This window comes from Salmo trutta, chromosome 10 (genome assembly GCF_901001165.1).
Source record: "Salmo trutta chromosome 10, fSalTru1.1, whole genome shotgun sequence".
Lineage (NCBI taxonomy): Eukaryota > Metazoa > Chordata > Actinopteri > Salmoniformes > Salmonidae > Salmo > Salmo trutta.
The window spans coordinates 2624199-2648419 of record NC_042966.1 but is presented as its reverse complement, the minus strand read 5'-3'; the positions used below and the strand labels follow the sequence as shown (position 1 = coordinate 2648419).

The 24221-nt window shown below is 41.4% G+C and overlaps 1 protein-coding gene across 1 annotated transcript in view; it reads right to left on the bottom strand.

Moving 5' to 3' along the window:
- LOC115200958 (semaphorin-4G) overlaps positions 1 to 24221 on the bottom strand; it is a 74874-nt gene that overhangs the window by 33274 nt on the left and 17379 nt on the right. Inside the window, exons 2-5 of the mRNA XM_029764110.1 lie at positions 16606 to 16876; positions 4095 to 4243; positions 3592 to 3654; positions 2470 to 2568 (exon numbers count right to left, since the gene is read on the bottom strand). Of these exons, the coding sequence (XP_029619970.1) occupies positions 2470 to 2568; positions 3592 to 3654; positions 4095 to 4243; positions 16606 to 16732 (438 nt within the window). The 5' untranslated portion in view covers positions 16733 to 16876. The remainder of the gene's footprint in view (positions 1 to 2469; positions 2569 to 3591; positions 3655 to 4094; positions 4244 to 16605; positions 16877 to 24221) is intronic.

Sequence of the window (24221 nt, the reverse complement as noted above, 5' to 3'; positions counted from 1 at the left end):
GACACTCCATGATGGGACTTGTCCAGAGCAGATTGTGGATAAATACTTTTTTCATCTTTCTATCTGTAAAATACTAAAGACATGTATGTAAATTCCCTCTGGGCAGGTCTGGAGAATATATCTATTCAGATGCTTCTGAAGCTGAGAAAAATGAGTTGGCGCGTGGGAAGAGTCTACCTTTCGGGAAATTGCAGTTAAAGACAAGTACACTGACTTTAGACTACCAAATGCCTATTTAGAAAGGACAAAGAGAAAGGGCAACCTAGTTGCCTAGTCAGTTGTCCAACTGAATGTATTCAACTGAAATGTGTCTTCCGCATTTAACCCAACCCCTCTGTGACCCAATAACCATCTGTTCAAAGTAAGTTACTAAATATAGTCCAGTTTGTAACAATCTCTATGAACTGGCCTTATAAATGATGTCTTTTAATGTAGTGAGATTTGAAATCATTGATGTTTGTCCATTTAAGTGTTTCAAATTCATTAAAATGTTGATGAATGTAGTACGATAACCTTAAGAAAATATACATTTTCATCAAGTTCTTCATACATTTTCATCAAGTTCTTGTCATTTTTATGTTTACTTTTTGAAAATACTAATGGACCAAAATACCAACAAAATCTCAAAAATGAAAGGTAGATGCAAAAATGTCGTTTCATTCTGTGGTGACTGGCCTTAAGTTATATTGTGTATGGCTCAATTTGTTGAAATGCTGTGATCACTCATCGTCTTTAATGTTGTGATTCACATACACACAATGACCATGATACGAATGCTGCAACTGACAGAATGACTACGATGGACAACGCTGAGACCTCGATTATAACTGGACATTGGCCGGATTTTTATGATAATGACCTAAAAGTGGTGCAGAAACACGCCAGCGCCCCATTTTATGTTTATTCCATGACCAACCATCCCCCTAGCTAGCCCTTATTCCAGACTATGCCTTTTATGCCCGATGGTCCCTCAACTTCGCACACTTTGGAACGCTCCATCGTATCTCTATAAACCCATCCTAGCTTCGCCCAATTTCCCTATGCTGCTTCCTTCACTAATACTTTCATTTGATTACATCATTTTTAAAGTGCTGTGGTGTACTGTTTCTGCTACCTTTTCTTCGCCTGTGTAATACCCTTCTGCTTATTCTGGAGTTCAGACTGAATGCAGTGTTAAATGTGCTGGTCACAATTGACAGCAGCAACATGGACCTGTTAAATTGACAAGAAGGGTGTTGATACAGCTGCTTGTAGGCATGGCTTCCTTGTTTTGAGTCTGTTTCTCATTCTGCTGGAGTTGAGCTAGTATTTTATATTATATATACCTTACACACCCAGTTGTTTCTCCATTTGTAACTCACCCTCCAAAAATCACAATATGCTGTTTTACATTTTGTTATTTGTGCTGGTCTAATTCCTAAAATGGAAAAGCAGAAGAATCTGTGCGCTCTCGGATAAGTTAGTAATAATAATTAATATTGTGCTCTTCGATGTCCCAGGATCCTAGCATTGATGAATAAATAATGTAATTTCTACTTCAAGTCAGATGTTTATATGTTATGTATGAAAGGCATATGTATGCATTGTTTACTATTTTGATTTATTTCATTGATGTAATTCCTGGAGTTCAGGTGTTTGACGTGATTGATGGGTGACTAGGGTTATTCTTGTCAAATAAATATGCTTATTCATTGGTGATTATGGATGCATTCTGCAATGACTTCATCTGGTTTTGAATCTGCAACAAGTTAGATCTGAATTGCTTTAATACAGCAGTGCATTCTGACACCATGAATTGAAATAGGTTTCACCTCGTTCATATAGTTGGCAGAAATGATAAGGGATTAAATATAGACTGCCACTGGCTGAAGGAGAAGATGATCTGGTAAATTAAGGGTGTGTTGCTAATTTAATCTAGGAAGCTAGCTAGCTTCTTTGCAAAAATCTGGCCTAGAATTCGTAGCACATTGTAAATATCTGACTGCTACTAGGTTACTATTATGTTCAAGACCAAATGCATAAATAAGACAACAAATATTAGTTAAATAAAATATGGAACAGTAAATGAAAATGTTCAATATATCTTTCATTTTGGATCAAGAAAGCTAGTAGCCAGCTAGCTGACAACAAATGTGTCAACTAGAGATGACGTGCAGGAGCTTGCAGGGATTTGTAGTGTTGCAGGACGTCTCATTTGATACTAATTAGCATTTGTCCGAGAGAGATTTACGCTTTTAGCAAAACGTCACGCCAGGGAAAGCCTACATGAAACACAGACCTTGTTTGAAGTGGTTCTAAGATCCCCTTTGGGAAAAATGGATGGTGAAAAAACATTCGGAACCATTTCCGTGTTTGACCACTAGGTTTTATGGGTATTATGACCTGTCCACAGTGGGGCTCTATGGGCAGTTTGTTGGGAGCCGGAATGTAAACCAGGAAATCCCCAGCAAAAGGAAGGACAGCTCTTACTATGTAAGCACAGAGGGGCCTGAAGGCGTGCGTGCCACACACGTACAGGTGAGTCTCATTGTACCTCTGCAGGAAGCGGATGTGATTGTAACAATCTGTCTGTAGGAGAGACACAACAGTATGGTTATACATCTATATAACATCAACCTAATCTTGAAGGCTAACACATTCGCTTGACTCCTTCTTGATCAGGAATACATTATAATAACAACACCACAAAATTGTTATACTAGATAGGGTCATCTAATAAAGAGAGAGAGAGTCAGAAGCAGAGAGAGAGAGAGAGAGAGAGAGAGTCAGAGCAGAGAGAGAGAGAGAGAGAGAGAGTCAGAAGCAGAGAGAGAGAGAGAGAGAGAGAGAGTCAGAAAGCAGAGAGAGAGAGAGAGAGAGAGAGAGTCAGAAGCAGAGAGAGAGAGAGAGAGAGAGAGTCAGAAGCAGAGAGAGAGAGAGAGAGAGAGAGAGTCAGAAGCAGAGAGAGAGAGAGAGAGAGAGAGAGAGAGAGAGAGAGAGAGAGAGAGAGAGTCAGAAGCAGAGAGAGAGAGAGAGAGAGAGAGAGTCAGAAGCAGAGAGAGAGAGAGAGAGAGAGAGAGAGTCAGAAGCAGAGAGAGAGAGAGAGAGAGAGAGTCAGAAGCAGAGAGAGAGAGAGAGAGAGAGAGAGTCAGAAGCAGAGAGAGAGAGAGAGAGAGAGAGAGTCAGAAGCAGAGAGAGAGAGAGAGAGAGAGAGAGTCAGAAGCAGAGAGAGAGAGAGAGAGAGAGAGAGAGAGAGACAGAAGCAGAGAGAGAGAGAGAGAGAGAGAGTCAGAAGCAGAGAGAGAGAGAGAGAGAGAGAGAGTCAGAAGCAGAGAGAGAGAGAGAGAGAGAGAGTCAGAAGCAGAGAGAGAGAGAGAGAGAGAGTCAAGCAGAGAGAGAGAGAGAGAGAGAGAGAGTCAGAAGCAGAGAGAGAGAGAGAGAGAGAGTCAGAAGCAGAGAGAGAGAGAGAGAGAGTCAGAAGCAGAGAGAGAGAGAGAGAGAGAGAGTCAGAAGCAGAGAGAGAGAGAGAGAGAGAGAGTCAGAAGCAGAGAGAGAGAGAGAGAGAGATAGTTTGTATGTTGAGCAGCGGGTGCTACAAGCCATTGGTTATACCTGATTGTCTTTTCCTTTGTTGAGACACTGCTTCTTCTGCTCTGCCGAAGCTTCCCAATCAATCTGCAAACATCGGGAGACAATAATGACCACTCAGTGGGAGCATGGGACAGTGTACCATGGCAATACTTCAATACTCCAGTGAATACTCCATTTTAATACTCCAGTTACTCCCATCAACTACATCATTGTGTTTTAATCTATTCTATTGGCCCGTGAGTAAACTTGCCCCCTACATTTAATCCAATACTCACACTGCAAAAAATGTACCTATAATAGGATTTACTGAATCTCCTTAAGGCTATTATCAGCCTGTCCTGTTTAAAAGTTGTGAAAGAGAAAAAGATTTGTGAAGGAGAAAAAGATTTGTGAAATAGGGTTAGTTTTGCCATTGTGACATATCGGTTATATGATATGTTGTGCTGTACCAGCTAACCAGTTATAATACAATACAACTTTGTTGCCCATCGAAACGGAAAGTTAGCGTCCTGGCTGGTACTCACCGTGAGATTGCCAGGTGTAGAGATGTTGGTGGTGTCCAGGGCGTATAGAGCCCCCCTGGCCCCTACATACAGCACCCCATTGTCCTCCTCCAGTAGCAGTGTGCTGTAGTTCTGAGATGGGCTGCTGAACCGCTGGCAACCCAGCAGGCCTGACAACAAACACACAAACTTACTGAGACTTTGGGGCAATTTTTCAAATGGTCAAATAAAGTCACAGAATGGTTTTGGTACTGGAAAAACCTATAATTACTATTACTACTGCTAAGCACAGTTACAGTTGAAGTTGGAAGTTTACATAAAGTGTAGGTTGGAATCATTAAAACTCGTTTTTCAATCACTCCACAAATTTCTTGTTAACAAACTGTAGTTTTGGCAAGTCAAGGACATCTACTTTGGGCATGACACAAGGAATTCTTCCAACAATTGTTTACAGACAGATTATTTAACTTATAATTCACTGTATCACAATTCCAGTTGACTCTGCCTTTAAACAGCTTGGAAAATTCCAGAAGATGATGTCATGGCTTTAGAAGCTTCTGATAGGCTAATTGACATCATTTGAGTCAATTGGACGTGTACCTGTGGATGTATTTCAAGGCCTACATTCAAACTCAGTGCCTCTTTGCTTGACATCATGGGGAAATCAAAAGAAATCAGTCAAGACCTCAGAAAAAAAAATTGTAGACCTCCACAAGTCTGGTTCATCCTTGGGAGCGATTTCCAAACACCTGAAGGTACCACGTTCTTCTGTACAAACAATAGTATGCAAGTATAAACACCATGGGACCACGCAGCTGTCATACCGCTCAGGAAGGAGATGCATTTTGTCTCCTAGAGATGAATGTACTTTGGTGCGAAAAGTGCAAATCAATCCCAGAACAACAGCAAAGGACCTTGTGAAGATGCTGAAGGAAACGGGTACAAAAGTATGTATATCCACAGTACAATGAGTCCTATATCGACATAACCTGAAAGGCCGCTGTGTGGAAGAAGGAAGAAGCCACTGCTCCAAAACCGCTGTAAAAAAAATCAGACTACGGTTTGCAACTGCACATGGGGACAAAGACCGTACTTTTTGGAGAAATATCCTTTGGTCTGATGAAACAAAAACTGTTTGGCCATAATGACCATCGTTATGTTTGGAGGAACAAGGGGGAGGCTTGCAAGCCGAAGAACACCATCCCAACCATGAAGCACGGGGGTGGCAGCATCATGTTTTGGGGGTGCTTTGCTGCAGGAGGGACTGGTGCACTCACAAAATAGCTGGCATCATGAGGGAGGAAAATTATGTGGATATATTGAAGCAACATCTCAAGACATCAGTCAGGAAGTTAAAGCTTGGTCGCAAATGGGTCTTCCAAATGGACAATGACCCCAACCATACTTTCAAAGTTGTGGAAAAATGGCTTAAGGACAGCAAAGCCAAGGTATTGGAGTGGCCATCACAAAGCCCTGACCTCAATCCTATGGAAAATTTGTGGACAGAACTGAAAAACCATGTGTGAGCAAGGAGGCCGACAAACCTGACTCAGTTACACCAGCTCTGTCAGCAGGAATGGGCCAAAATTCACCCAACTTATTGTGGGAAGCTTATGGAAGGCTGCCTGAAACATTTGACCCAAGTTAAACATTTTAAAGGCAATGCTACCAACTACTAATTGAGTGTATGTAAACTTCTGACCCACTGGGAATGTGATGAAAGAAATAAAAGCTGAAATAAATCATTCTCTCTACTATTATTCTGACATTTCACATTCTTAAAATAAAGTGGTGATCGAAACTGACCTAAGACAGGGAATTTGTACTAGGATTAAATGTCAGGAATTGTGAAAAAATGACTAAATGTATTTGGCTAAAGTGTATGTAAACTTCTGACTTCAACTGGACATGCTTCCACTTTTCAGAATAACAAAACATTATGTTGGGTCTGGTATTATTCCTGTATTAGGGATACGTCTTGCCTCATAGAATGAAACTGGCTGTACTTAAAGTTGTACTTAAAGTGATATAGCTGGAATATTATGCACATACTTTCTCTTTACAATGGTTTCTGTGACCCTATAGCAGGTTGTGTTATCTACCAATTCTTTCTCTTTTCCGGTATCGTAACTCTGCCCCTATGCTCCACACACAGCTGCAGTTAAGACTCTCTATCAGAAGTGAAGGAGTGTAACAAATTGACTGAAACAAGCGTTCCTCTGTCCCCAGTAAATCAACGGGCGGGACGAAATTTACATAAATTCCCTTATTACTGCGAGCAGCCTGGGACACACTCCCATCAATTCAGCAGAGAAGGGAGAGGGGAGGAGGAGAGTAACAAAGGGGGAGAAAGAGGGGGAAAGGAGAGGAGAGGAAAAAGAGGGGGAGGAGGATAGAGGAAGGAAAAAGAGGAGGACAATATTATTATACCCATCTGCACCACGCTGACTCACATTACTCGGTGTATTTTTCATTGTTCCTCCTCCCTCCTTCTGCCCATCCCTCCCTCTCCATCTCTCACTTATTCACGCTATCTCTGTCAGCTTCCATCTCCTTCTTAATCGCTCTCTCTCTTTCTATCCCGTATCCTCACTTTTGAATCTTGATCTTCAAACTCCAGCAATTAACTTTCAGCGCTCGTATATCAAATGATTATCTTCTGTCTTATCACTAAATAAGACCACATCTTATTATTGCAGCAACCTAGATGAAAACAATGACCTCTTTTCACATCTCATAGGCAGGGCAGTTTGCCCCCATTTTAGACGTTCTGGACTGCTGATAAAATATTTAGTTTGATCAGTTGCCATGAATTAAGGGAAAAACAGAAAGGAATGAATGTGTAACCCTGTGTTGTTTGTCTGCTGTATTTTTTTTCAAGGGATATGAAGCGCAGACGCTGCTCAATATGCACAACCCATAGAAACATGCAATGGTTTTGAGCAGGTGCTGTGCATATTCAGCAAAAAGAAAAGACTCATCGATTTGATGCTCCCATGAGGTATATTGAAACAATGTTTTGAGTCTTTGGTCTTCTAACGGTCAAAACATTGTTACAATAACACATACAGACACTTGAAAATATAGATTTGCAGGGTGCCAAGGCTTACTATACACACAGTAACGCCAGTCAGATTGATTTGGTTGTTCTAATAGGGTTAAAGACATGCCCCGGTACTTTGGTGACTACTAAGTATTTTTTAAACCTCCCACTTTGGGCTGGATGTATCAATGTGTAGTTCATACATGCATAATCCTTATGCAGAATTATTGTCTTGCCTCAATTAGTCACAAAATCCCTAGTTTGAAAGCAATTGTTTTTCTGGGAGCTGTGCTGCGCTATTTTCCCTACATTTTCCCCCATGTGAGCCAGCCCCTTAGCAATTCCAGTTCAACCAATGAGCTTCAGCCCCTCGCCATATGAGTGACAGCTAGCAAAATGCACATGGTGCACCCACAGCAGAGCAGGAGAGAGAGCAATGACATGGTGCACATATCTGCACATATGTGACAGAGTACGCCATTTTCGGGAACCACTTTTGGCTCGTGAGCTCTACTTTCAGAACTACTGGCTGAAAAGTATACAAACGTATCGGAGAATCCCTTTAATAATGTAATTAAATGCATTACTGAAGTTTTGGACAAAAAAGTCAATACATCTCTGTGGACAGGTGCACAATTACAAATAACTCTGACTGCAATGGCTAAAAGGAATTTGGGACTGCCAGTTACTACAACAAATGCTACATGTTGTTGTCACTGGTAAAGTCACTTTGATATGCAGTCAAACCTCTTTGAAGACCCCCTCCCCACACAAACAGTCTAAATAGTCTCTCAGGGATACAATGGTGATACTATGAGTAGCAGCCATGACTATAACCAGACTGAGTCGGTGTCAACCCACTACCCGCCCCCTATGTCTTGAGGGCACCAGGCAGCCTGGCAGGCAGAGAGCTAGGCAGCCAGGCAGGCAAAGAGCTAGGCAGCCAAGCAGGCAGAGAGACAGGCAGAGCCATGAGTGAGCCATGAGGATCTCTTCTCCACTCACCAACTCAAAGGTCAGGACACACTGGGGGGGGGGGGGGGGTTATGAGGAGAGGTAGGTGCAGTCATGACACAGCAGGACATACAAACAGAACGACAGACGTGCATGCACACAGACACAAATACACACAGGCACAGAAAGACAGACAGACACACACTCACACTATAACTGTCCCTTTCTCAACAACCCAACTTGAACCCCACAGGAACGTTATGTTCAGTCTAAGATTATGTTATTTGCACAGTCACAATGACAGCCCATGGCAATCTAAAAACACATTTCATTTTTCACTTATTCTATGAGTCATCCAAGAGCGTGCACGAGAAGTGGCTTGGATTCTACATGAAATAAATAGTGGCAGACCATATGACGTAACATGCCACGCATGATGACAATGATGAGGATGACGCAAAATGGCCGCCACCCAAGGCAGTTGGGGGCGAAGATTCCTTGATGTCTGTCAGAAGCCTGACCAATGAGCTGCTCCGAAGGCAATGTCCTGAGGCCAAACATGCACATATGTCCACAATTGTCGAACTTTGGGTAACAATTAATTGTCATGCAAATGACCAAGGTAAATGTCGTAATTTATTTGTATTTTCTTTCTTTTTTTTTTTTTGTAATGTATCATAATGCATCTTTGAAAATGACCTATGACATACCTAATCAATACAGCACAGCTTTGGTGACACCCTGTCTCAAAAACAAATGGTTTTGACAGCTTGGAACCTTTGGAATTGGTGCTCCTACTCCACCTTTCTGCACGTAAAAAATGTAAAACGTTTATTGGGTAAATCTACTTGAAAATAAAGTTGAATCCCCCCTCCTACAATGAATGTATTAAAATGATTATGACAAGAAAAACCAGGGTCGGTTACACGATTATACAATAATTGTGACAGCCCTACACATAAGTATTAGGAAGGCCCGCCTTCTCCTGACTACGCAAAAAACTAGAATCTATTAAGCATAGCTCCAGTCTTCGAGGGTCACAGTCCTGCTGATTTCATCTATGCCTTTTACATTAACTAGCAGCTAGCTTCCACCTGGGAAACAATACGTGCACTTTCCAGACATCATGTACCCATTCCAGGGACAAACCAGCAGGACTGGGAAACTTGTGGGACTGAGTTGTGCACTTCTGACGTAGAGAGAGAAGGAGGGAAAGAGAGTGAGAGAGAGAGAGAGAGAGAGAGAGAGTACAGGATAGGCAGAGACCAAGAGAGAAAGACAGGTAGAGAGAGGGAGAGAGAGAGAGAAAGAGACATATATTGGCTTGCGGTTCCTGCTCTAAACCCACAGCACAAGCTACACATTGGGCTCTGTTAATCGATGATGAGAGTCCACAAAGCAAGGGGGCATGCCAGTTGAATCTGAGCTGACAGGGCGGTTTCTATTTAACATTGTGGAATGCACCCTGTGTGTACACTGAACATACACACCTTGCACCTATGCCATTTCACCTGACTCAAAGCTCTTTCAGTATCAGGCTGTGTGTGTGTGTGTGTGTGTGTGTGTGTGTGTGTGTGTGTGTGTGTGTGTGTGAGCCTTGGGGTAAATTGAGCCAATGGCAAATTTATCAACTTGAAGTGTTTTCTTCCCAGGTGTAACGCAAGGCATTATTACTGGGATATGAGGTAACAACAGGGTCTGGCCCATGCTAAAAGTGTTTAAAAAAAAGTACAAAGTGTTTATTAGGTGCTAAGCCTGTGTTAGAAAATGCTTAAAATGCTTAAAAGACAAAAAGCGATTGTGATTGTGTTGAAGTGTGTTTAGGAAATAAAGTTAGACATTATATAAAAAATCAGTGTTAATACTTAATTCAGTACAGAAATGTGTAGGCGGCTTAACTTGCCCTGTCCCTTGGCTCAGCTTACCCCACGCTCGGGGCAAGTTGTGCCAAGAGAATACTTTTTTAAGACAAGCTATGTTTTATAAAATGGAATGTATACATGAATTCTGATTATTTCTAAGCATACACAATATTCTTTTTTATCATTTTTATTAATTTAGGGGTAGATCAGCTTTAATATTGCAGATAGATTGTAGCTTCCACCAATGTAATTGTCTGCATCACTTCCAATCCCCCATATAGTTTTTTGTATATATTTTCCCCTAACCCTACCATCCCTCCCCTAATTCTACTTCCAGCGTATACAGATGAAGTCGGAAGTTTACATACACTTTAGCCAAATACATTTAAACTGAGTTTTTCACAATTCCTGACATTTAATCCAAGTACAAATTCCCTGCCTTAGGTCAGTTAGGATCACCACTTTATTTTAAGAATGTGAAATGTCAGTATAATAGAGAATGATTTATTTCAGCTTTTATTTCTTTCATCACATTCCCAGTGGGTCAGAAGTTTACATTCACTCAATTAGTATTTGGTAGCATTGCCTTTAAATTGTTTAACTTGGGTCAAACGTTTTGGGTAGCCTTCCACAACCTTCCAACAATAAGTTGGGTCAATTTTGGCCCCTTCCTCCTGACAGAGCTGGTGTAACTCAGGTTTGTAGGCCTCCTTGCTCGCACACGCTTTCTCAGTTCTGCCCACAAATGTTCTATAGGATCGAGGTCAGGGCTTTGTGTTGGCCACTCCAATACCTTGACTTTGTTGTCCTTAAGCCATTTTGCCACAACTTTGGAAGTATGCTTGGGGTCATTGTCCATTTGGAAGACCCATTGGCGACCAAGCTTTAACTTCCTGACTGATGTCTTGAGATGTTGCTTCAATATATCCACATCATTTTCCTCCGTGCATCACGGTTGGGATGGTGTTCTTTGGCTTGCAAGCCTCCCCCTTGTTCCTCCAAACATAATGATGGTCATTACGGCCAAACAGTTATATTTTTGTATCATCAGACCAGAGGACATTTCTCCAAAAAGTACGATCTTTGTCCCCATGTGCAGTTGCAAACCGTAGTCTGGCTTTTTTATGGCGGTTTTGGAGCAGTGGCTTCTTCCTTGATGAGCGGCCTTTCAGGTTATGTCGATATAGGACTCGTTTTACTGTGGATATAGATACTTTTGTATCCGTTTCCTCCAGCATCTTCACAAGGTCCTTTGCTGTTGTTCTGGGATTGATTTGCATTTTTCGCACCAAAGTATGTTCATCTCTAGGAGACAGAACACGTCTCCTTCCTGAGCGGTATGACAGCTGTGTGGTCCCATGGTGTTTATACTTGCGTACTATTGTTTGTACAGATGAACGTGGTACCTTCAGGTGTTTGGAAATTGCTCCCATGGATGAACCAGACTTGTGGAGGTCTACAATTTCTTTTGATTTTCCCATGATGTCAAGCAAAGAGGCACTGAGTTTGAAGGTAGGCCTTGAAATACATCCACAGGTACACGTCCAATTGACTAAAATGATGTCAATTAGCCTATAAGAAGCTTCTTTTGTTTGTTTTTAGTCCCAGCGTTCAGCTCCACTCAACCCCTCCCATCTATCTCTGAACACCATCCAGTCTTGATTTCTAGTTGCCATATATTTTTTTAACTGTGCTGTGATGTTTCACAAAAGTTCTGAACCTTTCTATTCTCATAGATTCTACATATTGTACATAAAAAAAACATGTTTTTGCTAAGAGTATTAGTATATTATTGATCGATTGACTCTGACTTTTTAAATCACCCAGCAGCGCTATTTGCAGAGTTAGCTCCAGGTAAATCTGCAATTCTTAAGCCATTCCTGACCCTGCAACGAAAAACATGTGGACGGTACCAAAATGAATGATCGAATAATTCTGTCTCTTTGCAGCAAAATCTGCAGAGCTGGGATGGTTGTAACCCCCATATGTAGACATCTTTGTTGGAAAGAATACTGTATTTCCCTTGACGGAGTGATGCTGTATATAAAAAAATGGCTCAACTTACCCCACTCTCCCTTCCATGTGCTAGGGGGACAACAGTTTCAATCATTTTCACGTTTTATTGTCATATGACTTAACCACTGTAGACACTGGTGAATACTGTCAGCTGTTGATAAGTTGATCAATGATATATAAGCTACTATCCTGGTGTTGCAAGCACCATGCTCTACCAACTGAGCTACAGAGGACCAACATTTCCTGTTTCCTATTTTCAAAAACCTCCTAAATGTCTGAAAATATCTGAAAATAGATTATTTGGACCAAAGGATCGGCATAGCTGCCTCAGCCTCAGTGGCTTAATTTCCTTAAGTGAATCCTCCCTTTGGGAACAGTTCACACACAGTCACCATAAACAAGACTGTTCTCTCTATCACTAGTGAAGTCTGTCATATTTACCATCGCGCTTGTAATCTTTGGCAGTACTGTGGTTTTCACCTCATGCAGTGCTCGTGGTTGCCTGTATCAGCGTGACTGTGTATTTCGAATATAAACTTTTACCGTGACTGTTTCGAATGATATTACAATGAAAGCAGTGCACGCACAGCAATAACAGAAAGCAGAGATCTTTATCTCACGGTGGTAAATCAAGCAAAACCTCCCAGTGAATGCATACAGTATACTACTCCTATCCTGGTGTTATTTCAGGTACTGTATCTACGCAAAGTCTGTCGCTGCTCAGATCCTGTCAAAACCAAGCTCAGGGAACATCAGAGAAAGAGAGATCAAAGCATCTGAGGATAACTCCAATTCCTCTTTATTGTCACCAGAGGAATTTCACATTAAAAGAAGCCATTTTCTGCAAACACTGACTGGTGAGAACAAATTGTAAAATGCTGTATACAACAACAAGAACGAAAGGCAGAGAGTTACTCTAGGGGCTGAGAGAGACAAAACATTTGTTTCCAGATTGAGTTTATGTTAACTCATTAGAGTTTTTGTGAGTAATTTGTCCTTTATTCTGTACACATTTTTAAATGATTTGTCTGTTCATTTCGACACAACAACTGACTTGAATAAATACATGTGAATTACAGGTCAACATTGCCATTTATTATTTATTTACCTTGCTATTGCAGGATTGGTATGCTAGTCTACATAAAATCTCCATAGACTACATAAATGCAATTTCAAGGAGATAATTTTTTAACATTTATTTTAACCCGTTTGTCCTCCCCAATTGGTAGTTACAGTCTTGTCCCATCGCTGCAACTCCTGTACGGTCTGTACGTTGATCCCGGGCTGCGGGAGCTATGTTGAGAATCTGAATCTGTAGTGACGCCTCTAACACTGCGATGCAGTGCCTTACACCGCTGCGCCACTTGAGAGAAGAAAAAACTATTCTAAACCATGTCTAAATAATACACAGAAATCCACTACTATCAAGCCCTCCGCTGCCCTCTCCTCGTAGCAACAGTAGACAGATCTTACACATGCATCAATATTGCATGGTTCCATTACTTCAAGTCTGGTTGGCACCAGCAAAGAGAGCAGGACATGGGAGACAACCCCCTAGGTACACCCTTGAGTTCAGACTAGGGCTGTTGCAGTGACTGTATTACCGCCACACCGGCAGTAATGAGTCATGAGCGCAGTAAAATTTCATGTGACCGTTGAGTCACGGTAATCTCCTCTTATGCACTCTGGATATGCTTTGGAAGTACCCAACTTGCTAACAACCATCAAGTCCTACTCAGGGCTCTAGTGTCCCTCTAACCACTCTGAAATCAATGCAAATCCAGTCAAAAATCACATCAAACACTTATCATCAAACCAGCACGTGCTTTTAAAACTCACCTCACTGTGATGATCAGTTTGAAGAAAGAAGTTCAACAACAGGTTGAAACTGAGTGGAGAACATGGTCGTTGTGGATGTTGTTTCAAAGCCAAACACAAAACAAAATGGACAGTACTTTCTAAGGTGATGATTAATTCAAAACATCCATACGCATAGGGTTATGAGCCCCAAAAAACATAATTAAAATTACGATTGTTAATTTTTTATTTTCTTTAACCTTTATTTAACATTGTGCCGTTATACAGTACATAGCCTACTGCATAGTACGAATGGCAGAAAAACAAAAATCTAAACTGATTTAAGATGTCTTTGGTAAATAATTGGTACTCCAAAATACACCAAAATTAAACAAATTGAAGTCATCGCCTTTGAATGTGGACTGTATTATTATTCATGCTGGATGGACTGGTTACTTTATGCTATGGTCCAAAATGTCTATCCACGAGTCAGGGAGAGAACATATAGGCCTTGGCGATGCTGTTGGTTCATTGATTGTGCAGGGCGGCTTACAGAGTTAGCCTACAATTATAGTGAATTTGTATTTGATTTTGAATAGCCTATTAATAGGGCATTTTCATAATTAATTGGGTGACACATTACCTTTAGCTATACAGCATATCTCCCCAACAATGCTCTTCCATCTCCTCCTCTCTCTCCTTTATTCCTTTCTAGAGCACGCAGGGGGGCTGTCAACAGTTTAGTCACGCCTGCTCCCACTCCCCCTCTCTGGCGCTCGAGGGCGCCAGGCTGCCATCATTACGCACACCTGTCACCATCGTTACATGCATCGGCACTTCATTGGACTCACCTGGACTCCATGACTTTATTGATTGCCTCCTCTATATCTGTCTATTCCTCAGTTTGATACCCATGTCAGCATTAATGTCGTTATGTTTCCCTAGTCCAGACGCTGTCCATGTTTTGTTTCATGTCTGTTATTTATTAAATATTCACTCCCTGTACTTGCTTCTCGTCTCCCAGCGTCTGTCCTCACAATGACGTACCGCATAGCCAGATCAATCTTTTGCATGACAATAAACTGCTGACAAAATGTCATGACCACCACAGCCCTAGTTCAGACCAGAGTCAGGCATTCATCTATCCACAGAGAGAGGGACACACACACACACACACACACAAACAAACGCACAAACACAAGAACAAACACACACACTTATTTCAAATTACAGTATGCCAAATATGCCCTTTTTATCATGGTTATAAATTATTTCTCTGTTTTATTGCGAATTAATGTACACCCACTCCTACAGACCAACTGTAAAACATAGTACAAATGAATGATCGCCCTCTCACCCAAACTGTGAAACATTATAAATCCACCCAGAGCGACACATACATTTATGCTCCTACTCTACCAGTGCCAGCACCAGCACCACCCACATAGCCCTTATTTCCATACACAGTAGTCAAGTGCCCGGTGGCCATTTTCCTCTAAGAGGTGCAACTCTCTGCACTCTCCATTCTTGCACTTGGGCATGTTTCTCCTAAGGGAAAATGACAGGGGGTGCATGCCCGTGCAGATTTTCGATGTGAGTAGAGATCATACATGCATGCACACACCCAAACGCACACACACACAACCCCCGGAGTCCGAATGTAGGTCAATGACTTCATTTTACAAGGATAAGGAGAAACTGTGAAAGACCGACTCTGTACCACACACTTCTATAATAAAAGAGTATACCAAATTAGCAGTAGAGGCTTTCTGAACAAAAATGAACATGACATTAATATGGATCCCATAGGGACTCACTGATACTTATGCAACACACTATCTGGAATCCATTTCCCTGAATGGGTAACCCAGTGACATCCTACATTTCAGTGGTTTTATATCCTTTTTCTGTTGTGCACGCTCAAGCATTGCATGTGAAGTACACATCATACATTATATTAATACTACCTCAGGTGAGGAGCAACATAGCTAACAAAGATTTTTGAGTAAAATGCCCATTTAAACACCCTAAAAGTCCTGTCTATCTCTTATCTGTAACCATTTCTTTCCACTGCAATAGTCTGGTTTTGTGACTGCACCACAGAGCAGGCAGGCGAAGCACCCGGCTCTCTTCACTGCCCTCGTCTGTTAATAATATTCCTCCTCTCAAGACAGGAGTGGAGAGGATTGGAGAGCTGACAGCAGCCAGGTACAGTATAGTTGTCTGAAGAGCCTGCCAGGGATGGGTGATCCCTCTGCAGTAGCTTCTGCTGCAGTAGATCGAGAAAGAGAGGCTGAGCTGCTATGGGGGAGTGGGGGGGGGGGGGGGTGTGCTGATGTGTATAAATGACGTACCCTAACCCTTCTTCGTAAAATCATCTATTCAGCACTATTTCATTTTCAACACAGTCACTGGACAGGGCTCCACTGTAGAGGGGTCCTCTTTTATGGGCGATGAGAGCTTCTGTCTATTCTCTATTGCTTCATTAGAGCTGCATGGTGAACTAAGTGAACTAGGACAGGACTTGAGAGAGAGGATTAACAACTCCCTGGAAGTAGGGGCTGGCTGTCTTCGGGGCCAACTTCCAAAACTGTGCCACTTGTTTAAAGTGAACAGGAGGGAGTTGGAACAGCCTTTATATTGAATCAGCACACTGAGCGGGATACTAGTATACCGTAGACATCCTATGAGTACAGCCAGGAGTTTTTCCAGGCCATGTGGCCTGAATAGAAATAACTCCTAGGCCACAGCCTATAACTCGGTCCCAGAGTTTTCCTGATGTCAGGTGTAGTCACATTTCCAGGACAACCTCCTGGCCCTACCTAGTGTACAGCAACCTGGAGCCTTGGTCTGGTCTTACCTTGGAAAAGCACCGTGGTCCTGGGGGTGACGTCAAGGACAGGGCCGAAGGGGAACCCCCATACCCCTGACAGGCTACAGAGGAGCAGCTGTAGGAAGGGGGGCAGCAGTGTGACGTGGTCCCCCATGTTTGCCAGGCTGACCTGGGTGCAGGTGGAGCCCTGGATGCTGTCACACACCTTGTTGCTTACACACACAAGAGTGATATTATCCTCTGTTGGGCTCAGCAGTGGTGGCTTCTAGGTCATCCTCTGTCTGTAGGATGGCTCACTCTGCACAGAAGACAAAGAAGAAAAACAGATAGTATTGTTTAGATGAGAGTCTGTGTGTGTGTGTGTGTGTGTGTGTGTGTGTGTGTGTGTGTGTGTGTGGGTACACATTTCCTGAGCCTGTTTGAATTTGTGTATAATCACACTGGTTCCAACATACGTCACCCCACGTTAGCTTAGGCCCAATAAGTACACAAAATGACTCAAGATGCACTACATAAAACACCAATTACAAAAGTTGATGATGAAGAAGAATTGTTGTTTTCTCTAATATTCTGGAACATGGCTCCACTTCTCCACCTACTTATTAGCAGTGTGTGTTGGGAGGCTTGGCTTGGCAGGGTGATGGCTAATCTAGTGATTAGGCCCGATGCCATCAGATTAGTCTCTGCCTGGTTGGCCGCACTCTTGTGCTCTGTCACTGATCAAAGGCCTCTAACATGAATCATGTTCTCCTCCCCAACCTACAGTGTAAACACACCAGCGTCTCACCCATCTGACACTATATTGCGTCGATGGTGTGGAAGGTGGCCCGGGCGATGACCGCCTATCTGTCATCACCGTGACGACAACATGGAAACTGCACATGGAAAGATAAACACATCTGCCTGAGCCATGTCATGCCTGGATCATAATACGCATGAACAAATAGAAAGGGTAGAACAAAAAAAGCACGAAAAGAATGTCCTCTGAAACGCTTTGGAAAATTGCTCAAATCTGACCAAAACATCTTTTCACATGTATTTTTTGCTCAAACATTTTAAATGTATTAACTGTTGACATGGACTGAAAATATTTTTAAGGGTTTTATCTGTAGAAGTGCTCGGTTGCATGTTACTTTTTTAGCACTGCTGCTGTAGGCTACTTCCCATGAGAGTCTGTGACTAGTTTCCGACAAATTTACCTCAGTTGCCTCCCTGTTCAGAAAGCCCAGTTATATTGATTGATGGCCTACAGAATGTGAAAAGATATAAAACGGAGTTATAGTCTCTCTGGATATGGCCATCTGTCAGGCAAGACATAATGATATGAAAGATATTATCCAGCCTGACATTTCTACAGATGGCCAAGGAGTACGCTCCAATTACCCAAGTGTCTCATATAATCCTTGCTTTACTGTAGCTATGAAAAGATAATATCACCATAATACTAAAAGCTTAAAAACCCCAGCAAATAAGCATTTTCTCTAATATACCCCTAATTTGGTAGAGTTTCTAGAGTTTCTTCAAACTGAAATATTAACCCCCTAGAGTCTATTGACGCACTGGTGCGTCAATCTAAGTAAAATAACAAAAAAAATCTCCAGCAAAATCTGTCAATTCATTTGCATGGGCTGCATCTCAAACCACCACATCCGCCTATAGCGAGCTACAGCGGTGTTTATCAGACCATGAGACATCTCGAAAATAGGTATTCTCACGAAAACGACTGAAGCGTCCGAACGGTTTGCCCACTCTATGAAATGATGAGACTCCCACGAACACGATGGTGGTCTCTGTTTTGCTCTACGACCCCCACAAGCTCCAAAGGACTCAAGGGAAATCGGTACTGCCGATGTGCCAACTTCTGTTTGCAGCATCAGAAGCGTTTTGACTACAAACTAATGTGACCCAACTGTGGAAAGAACACAGTGGTGTTCTCTACCACCCCCCACAAGTGTCATGTGACTCATCTGAAGGTAACCGGATAAAACAAAATTAGGGAAGTATGGAGGTAGTTTTGTGTCTACCCAAAAAAGTTTGGACACACCTACTCATTCAAGGGTTTTTCTTTATTTTTACTAAAAAAGTGTTAAACAAATCAAAATATATTTTAGATTTGAGATTCTTCAAACTAGCCAACCTTTGCCTTGATGACAGCTTTACACACTCTTGGCATTCTTTCAATCAGCTTCACCTGGAATGCTTTTCCAACAGTCTTGAAGGAGTTCCCACATATGCTGAGCACTTGTTGGCTGCTTTTCCTTGACTCTGCTGTCCAACTCATCCCAAACCATCTCAATTCGGTTGAGGTTGGGTGATTGTGCAGGCCAGGTCATCTGATGCAGCACTCCATCACTCTCCTTCTTGGTAAAATATGCCTTACACCGCTTGGAGGTGTGTTGGGTCATTGTCCTGTAGAAAAACAAATGATCGTCCCTCTAAGCACAAACCAGATGGGATGGCGTATTGCTGCAGAACGCTGTCGTAGCCATGCTGGTTAAGTGTGCCTTGAATTCTAAATAAATCACTGACAGTGTCACCAGCAAAGCACCCCCACAGCATCACACCTCCTCCTCCATGCTTCATGGTGGGAACCACACATGCGGAGATCATCCGTTCACCTACTCTGCGTCTCACAAAGACAAGGCGGTTGGAACCAAAAATCTCACATTTGGACTCATCAGACCAAAGGACAGATTTCCACCGTTCTAATGTCCATTGCTCATGTTTCTCGGCCCAAGCAAGTCTCTTCTTATTATTGGTGTCCTTTTGTAGTGGTTTCTTTGCAGCAATTCGACCATTACGGCCTGATTCATGCAGTCTCCTCTGAACAGTTGATGTTGAGATGTGTCTGTTACTTGAACTCTGTGAAGCATTTAATTGGGCTGCAATTTCTGAGGCTGGTAACTCTAATGAACTTATCCTTTGCAGCAGCGGTAACTTTGGGTCTTCTATTCCGGTGGCGGCCCTCATGAACGGCAGTTTCATCATAACGCTTGATGGTTTATGCCACTGCAATTGAAGAAACTTTTAAAGTTCTTGACATTTTTCGGATTGACTGACCTTCATGTCTTAAATTAATGATGGACTGTCGCTTCTTGCTGTTCTTGCCATAATATGGACTTGGTCTTTTATTAAATATCAGTGATACTATCAAGAGCAGTGTGCGATTTCCTTTTTCCTTCATCTTGTTCAATTGTTGCCATGCACCTGCAATTAAGATTGCTCAGATGTGCGAGTGCCTTTTGAATTTTATATTTGAGATTCTTCAAAGTAGCCACCTTTTGCTCTGATGACAGCTTTGCACACTCTTGGCATTCTCTCAACCAGCTTCATGAGGTAGTCACCTGGAAAGCATATCAATTAACAGGTGTGCCTTGTTAAAAGTTAATTTGTGGAATTTCTTTCTTTGCGTTTGAGCCAATGAGTTGTGTTGTGACAAGGTAGGGGTGGTATACAGAAGACAGCCCTATTTAATAAGCTTTACGTATTGGCCTCACGGCCCTCGTCAGAGCCCTTCAGGGATGCGTAAAGCTTATTAAATATCAGTGATACTATCAAGAGCAGTGTGCGGTTTCCTTTTTCCTTCAAGTATCTCAAATATTAAAAATATTTTGACTTGTTTAACACTTTTTTGGTTATTACATGATTTCATATGTGTTGTTTTTTAGTTTTGATGCCTTCACTATTATTCTACAATGTAGATAATAGTTTAAATTTAATTTTTTTACCTTTATTTAGGCTACCTGCCACCTAGTGGTTACCTGCTGCCTAAAGAGAAACCCTGGAATGAGTAGGTGTGTCCAAACTTTTGATTGGTACTGTATACATATTTCCTGAGCTCTTATATCTCCTACATATGGGACAGACCCTTCAAAACCATATTCCTTATGATAAATGTTTTATTGTCTTTTTTGCCATTTATTCATGTATTATTCAATGTGTTTCTACTATAGTAGTTGCTAAAGGCAAAATTCAATATTTTATCAAAAACATTTTTTATTCAAAAAATTACACCTAAAGGAGACTTAAAATCAAATAGGTAAATTATCCATGGTATGACCATTTTAAAACAATTCCACATGTCAGCTTAGAAGTCAGGGAGAAGTCATGGAAAAGTCATGAAATTACATCTGTCAAAATGTGTATGAACCCTGTAGATAGCTATACTTGAAGTGAAGCGAGAGGGTTTACTCTGCCCAAAATCTGTCCACGAAAAGAATTCCACAAAGTGAGGAATTTTTTGTATGGTCAACGAGAGAGTGTCGATTTTGGTCCAAAAAAATGTAACTGATAATTTGCTACGCGAGGCTTTTTTGATCGCATTGAAGTTTTGCAATGCTTATATTGTTACGACTGTACTGATTGATATAAGTGGACACAAGTGTCATTCGGGCAACTTTTAGAAAAATATTTTATATCTGAGTTGTGACTGTTGTTCACACGCGTATCTGCCCTCTCATTAGGTAGAATGTTCCCACCTGATCTCGCCTCCTCCCGCCTGCCTTCCGTCTTTGTGGACTTCGACTCCCATTGTTAGGGCGGAGACACAAGCATCTTGTAATTATATCAACCATCTCTGGCTAATTGCCACATCTATGTACTTTTGTTAATTGTTCTGTTAAGTGATCCTGTCTCCCGATTGGCTGCTCTGTAATTGTGGCCAACTGACACAGGTGATTGTGATTAGACTTGATCAAAGGCACAGTTATGCCTGTGTCTCTAGTCTTGTTCTAACTTGAGCTGTTTAGTTTTATGATAGTGTGTATTAATCTATTCTCTCAAGTGATTGGGTTAAGACCTACTTTTTGTGACCCACAAAGCAGAGGGAAACGAGTTCTGCTATCGCTGCTGTTGGACACTTGTTAAGCAAGTATGAAATAACCGTAACTGAAGAGATTTATCCAATGAATGAGGATGGATGAATGAAATTACTCTGTTCTAAACAGAGACCATATCCACCCCGAGAAAGCACACTTCAAATGGACCAAGGCAAAGTAGCATGAAATGGGGATTGTGTCTAAAAAATCTGACATTCTATTCTGGATAAATCTAAAGAACTGTATACAGAGTTTCAAGTTTCAAGTTGTAATGTCACATGCACAGTACAGAGAAATGCTTTTCTTGAAAGCTCTAACCCCAACAATGCTGTAATAATATAGGGTAGAACCAAAAAAACACGAGAAATAGAAATAAGAAGAGCACAAACTAATTAAAATATGTACAGTGTCTGTTCCAATTCCATATTTACAACGTGCAGGGATACTGGAGTGATAAAGGTAGATACCCAGTAACTAGAATATGCATATAATTATTGGCTTTGGATAGAAAACACCCTAAAGTTTCTAAAACTGTTTGAATGGTGTCTGTGAGTATAACAGAACTCATATGGCAGGCAAAAACCTGAGAAGATTCCTTACAGGAAGTGGCCTGTCTGACCATTTCTTGCCCTCCTTGATCATCTCTATCCAAAACAGGGGATCTCTGCTGTTACGTGACACTTCCTACGGCTCCCATAGGCTCTCAGAAGGCGGGAAAAAGCTGAATGATGTAATTTAGAGCTTTTGGCAAGTGCTCTATCAGAGGACAATGGGCTTAGGCGCGTGCACGAGTCGACCCCATGCTTTTATTTTCTTTCGTCTTTTATCCTAAACACAGATTCCCGGTCGGAATATTATCGCTTTTTTATGAGAAAAATGGCAGAAAAAATGATTTTAAACAGCGGTTGACATGCTTCGAAGTACGGTAATGGAATATTTAGAATTTTTTTGTCCCGAAATGCGTCGTGCTCGTCACCCTTCTTTACCATTCGGATAGTGTCTTGAACGCACAAACAAAACAGAGGATATTTGGATATAACTATGGATTATTTGGGACCAAACCAACATTTGTTATTGAAGTAGAAGTCCTGGGAGTGCATTCTGACGAAGAACACCAAAGGTAATAACATTTTTCTTATAGTAAATCTGACTTTGGTGAGTGCTAAACTTGCTGGGTGTCTAAATAGCTAGCCCTGTGATGCCGGGCTATCTACTCAGAATATTGCAAAATGTGCTTTCACCGAAAAGCTATTTTAAAATCGGACATATCGAGTGCATAGAGGAGTTCTGTATCTATAATTCTTAAAATAATTGTTATGCTTTTTGTGAACGTTTATCCTGAGTAATTTAGTAAATTTTTTGTAAATTCACCGGAAGTTTGCGGGGGGTATGCTAGTTCTGAACGTCACATGCTAATGTAAAAAGCTGGTTTTTGATATAAATATGAACTCGATTGAACAAAACATGCATGCATTGTATAACATAATGTCCTAGGTGTGTCATCTGATGAAGATCATCAAAGGTTAGTGCTGCATTTAGCTGTGGTTTGGGTTTTTGTGACATTATATGCTAGCTTGAAAAATGGGTGTCTGATTATTTCTGGCTGGGTACTCTGCTGACATAATCTAATGTTTTGCTTTCGTTGTAAAGCCTTTTTGAAATCGGACAGTGTGGTTAGATTAACAAGAGTCTTGTCTTTAAAATGGTGTAAAATAGTCATATGTTTGAGAAATTGAAGTAATAGCATTTCTAAGGTATTTGAATAACGCGCCACAGGATTCCACTGGCTGTTACGTAGGTGGGACGATTTCGTCCTGCCGACCCTAGAGAGGTTAATGATTTGTCTGCTGGGCGCTATTCTCAGATAATCGCATGGTATGCTTTCGCCGTAAAGCCTTTTTGAAATCTGACACCGTGGTTGGATTAACAAGAAGTTAGTCTTTAAACCGATGTATAACACTTGTATGTTTTATGAATTTTTATAATAAGTATTTCTGTTTTTGAATTTGGCGCTCTGCAATTTCACTGGATGTTGGCCAGGTGGGACGGTAGCATCCCACACCCCCTAGAGAGGTTAAATGGAAGCCTCTCCAACATAATCCAGGTAGAGTCAGGCATTCCCCAGGGCAGTTGTCTAGGCCCCTTACTTTTTTCAATCTTTACTAATAACCTGCCACTGGCACTGAGTACAGCTTATGTATCTATGTACAGTATGCCAATGACTCAACATTATACATATCAGCTACCACATCAAGTGAAATTACTGCAACAGTTAACACAGAACTGCAGTAAATATTTCAAAAACTAAAAGCATTGTATTCGGGATGGACCATTCACTAAACCTTAAACTGCAACTAAATATTTTAATGAATAATGTGGAAATTGAGCAGGTTGAGGAGACTAAACTGCTTGGTATAACCCTGGATTGTAAACTGTCATGGTCAAAACATATTGATGCAATGGTAGCTAAAATGGGGAGAGTGTTTGTGTCTCTTCACAGTCTGCGTTGTTCCATAAGGTGTAGTTGTATCTGTTTTGTATCTGATTTTACTGCTTGCATGAGTTACATGATGTGGAATGGAGTTCCATGTTGTCATGTCTCTGTGTAGTACTGTCTGTTTTCCCGTCTGTTCTGAACTTGAAATGTGAAGAGACCCCTAGGGGTATGCATGGGTGTCTGAGCTGTGTGCCAGTCATTTGAATAAACAGCTGTGAGTATGCATAGAGAAAAAAAATACAAATAAAATATAAGGGTCAACTCAAATATTCTGTCTAGCCATTTTGTTAGCTATTTAGCAGTCTTATGGCTTGGAGATAGAAGCTGTT